Genomic DNA, 3060 nt, shown 5'->3' with positions numbered 1-3060 from the left:
CTGTGGGAGGAAACCGGAGTACCCGGAGAAAACCCACGCATGCACGGAGAGAACATGCAAACTCCACCCAGAAAGGCCCCTGGACTGGGGTTTGAACCAAGGACCTGCTCACTGAGAGGCAGCAGCTCTACCAGTTGCGCCACCGTGCTGCCCTAGTTACATAATTAAAATCATCAATATTATCATTGGGATGATAAATGTAGATTAAACAGAGCCATTCCTACTCAATAATGACTTAATTATTTTAAATGTCTGCTGCAAAAATATAGTGTTTTAAATATGCAAGTACATATTCAACAGAAAATATTCAGCCATTAGGTACATGTGTGAACGCTACAGTACATGCAGAGGAAAAATAGACACAAAGAAAGAGATTAATTAGTGAGCTGCAAGCTGGGCATCATAAACACAAAGAACAACCTACACAGTCAAAAATGACAGTGTGACTGAATACTTTCATGATGACATTCTAGTGTTGGGCATATGAACAGTTCTGCTATCAGTTTATAGTCATTGGTGTGTTTTCCTTCTTTCGTGCAGGCCAATTGGCTTTTGGATGGGAATGGTTCAATCTCTGCTTTACTGCAACGAGCATGGAGCCCTGGGCTACTTTTCTGAAGAGGTGAAAAGCTGTAGCTGTCCTGTAGACCAGCTCACCTGCCAAGGAGTGATCCCCTGTGTTGTGGGCACCTCTCCCACTTCCTGCTCCCTCTGTGCCACTGACAACACCACCCGCTGTGGAGCCTGTCATCAGGGGAACCTCCTCCACCTTGGTTCCTGCCGCCCAAGCATTGCACCTTCCCTGGACCACTATTTCAACTTTGACCTGGACATGCCAGATGCTGAGGTTCTCAAAGCCCTTCAAAATATTTTCCACACTGTTATGTAACCACATAAGGCTGAGAGTATCTGTGATTATTTGAAGTCATATTAGTGCTTGTAACTTTGTGCTAGCACAGAACCAATGGTATGTGCATATTATGTTAAAATATAAAAATAAGTTAAAACAAGTTGCAATTTTAGTGAAGTCTGCAGCGCTAGCTACAGTTATTTTGGTCTTTGGCAAATTCAGTTAAAATACTATTTTCTTTAAGTTTGAAAATCACACTAAAGTTTTAATGAATAACCATTTTAGAAGCATATTTAAAACATGTATGTAACAGTATTTATGCACTGACCACTGATTGTCATTTAACAAGTTTTTTTTTTCCTCCTAAGGTAAAATACTTGCTTAAGCGATTGGACAGCAGAATAGAGGTCCATGCAATCTACATAAGCAACGATGTCCGCTTGGGAAGTTGGTTCAATCCTGCTTGGAGGAAGAGAATGCTACTGACACTCAAAAGCAACAAAAACAAATCCAACCTCATCCACATGCTGATGGGTATTTCTTTTCAGATATGCTTGACAAAGAATTCAACACTAGAACCTGTGCCTGTGATTTATGTTAATCCTTTTGGAGGAAGTCACTCAGAAAGCTGGTTGATGCCAGTAAATCAGCCTGACTTCTCAGACTGGGAGAGAACTAGACTGGACTCTGTTGCCACTGCACAGTGTTACAACTGGACACTGTCACTGGGCAACAAGTGGAAGTCCTTCTTTGAAACGGTGCACATCTACCTGCGCAGCCGCATACTCACAGATGACCCGACAGTGAATGAAACTCTCTTCTATGAACCTTTGGACCTGGAAGACCAAACTTCAAACCTGGGCTATATGAAGATAAATACACTTAAAGTTTTTGGATATAGCATGCACTTTGACCCTGAAGGCATCAAAGATCTGATTCTACAGCTGGACTATCCCTATACGCAGGGTACACAGGACGCTGCCTTTCTGATGTTGCTGGAGATGAGAGACCGGATTAACCGTCTGTCTCCACCGGCACCACAGCCACTTGACCTGTTTTCTTGTTTGCTGCGCCACCGCCTCAAGCTGTCTGCTGGAGAGGTGGCACGAATCAAGGACTCTTTACAGATTTTCAACTCCAAGATTCCTAATGCTTTTCCTGAACCTGATCTGGCTCAGCTGTGCAGCTAGCTAGCTTAGCACAACAGTCAGGTTCATGAGTTGTACTGCACAAACAGTGGAGTTGTTGCTTCAGAGACAGTCCTGTTGAAATGGCCACTGGAACAGTTTGAATATACAAGACAGTGACTCTAAAGGTTGGCTATGTAGGCCTTTATTTTAGGGAATTTTGACAGGTTTTCAGGTGATACTTGTACCCTTTTTAGGGGCTGTGCAGTACCTGTTGAAGACATACTTTGATCTCATATGTGTTTGGCAAACTTTGTAAAAAGTCTAGGTCAAAAGAATCTCCTGCCCTGACAAGTGTTTGTGATTTAACCTACAGCAGGTAGCTGTCTTTCAAAAGATAAATAAGATTTTGATTTGTTTGGAGGCATTTATGAATAATATTCTAACACCAGTTAAAGGATTTCCCGTTTTCTAACTATTTTCTTTGGATACAGAAATAGAGTTGGGGGTGACCGAATGATACTACATCTGTGCGGAATGAGTTATGTTACACTTAACAGTTTGAAATTTGATCATTCTGCACTTTGGTAACTCTTTGAATATTTCTTTGAATATTTCTTTTTAATCCACATCTTCCATTTTATCTGGCATTTGGAAACTTGTATCTTTTGTCAAAATCTGAAAGAAAAGCCTGTTAGTCATGTTCTAGTAATGGTGGCATGTCGATGTCAAAAGAAGTTAAACCTATTGGCGAACTGAGTAGCAAAACAAATGTTGACTTCCCTTTGATCTAAAAATGGTCGGAAAAAATCTGTCTGATAAAGGAAGGGCAAAGATCTGCGAACGTGGCGCTGTAAATAACGCTCCATCTAACCCCAGATTGTGGACTAGTGCACATTGCTTTCTGGATAACTGAGTGAAAAGACCAAAAAAAAAAAAATGTTTATAACAAAACAGACTCATGCCTTATATGGAAAGTCATTGTTAAAATAAAAAGCACATTTAATTTCTGTGTTTGGTTTCAAAGCAAAGGTTGTATCGCTTTTTATATTTCTACTAAGACGAAACAACAATCTCCAGAGT

General features: G+C 40.8%; 1 protein-coding gene across 1 annotated transcript in view; it reads left to right on the top strand.

The window, feature by feature from the left end:
• Positions 1 to 2569, top strand: part of brinp2 (bone morphogenetic protein/retinoic acid inducible neural-specific 2) — a 198815-nt gene extending 196246 nt beyond the window's left edge. The window contains exons 7-8 of the mRNA XM_037682126.1: positions 541 to 847; positions 1219 to 2569. Of these exons, the coding sequence (XP_037538054.1) occupies positions 541 to 847; positions 1219 to 2040 (1129 nt within the window). The 3' untranslated portion in view covers positions 2041 to 2569. The remainder of the gene's footprint in view (positions 1 to 540; positions 848 to 1218) is intronic.
• The last annotated feature ends 491 nt before the right edge of the window (positions 2570 to 3060 follow it).

Source organism: Nematolebias whitei, chromosome 9 (assembly GCF_014905685.2).
Source record: "Nematolebias whitei isolate Nwh7 chromosome 9, NemWhi1, whole genome shotgun sequence".
NCBI classification, from domain to species: domain Eukaryota; kingdom Metazoa; phylum Chordata; class Actinopteri; order Cyprinodontiformes; family Rivulidae; genus Nematolebias; species Nematolebias whitei.
The sequence above is the reverse complement of the archived record's forward strand: the minus strand, read 5'-3'. Positions and strand labels throughout refer to the sequence as shown.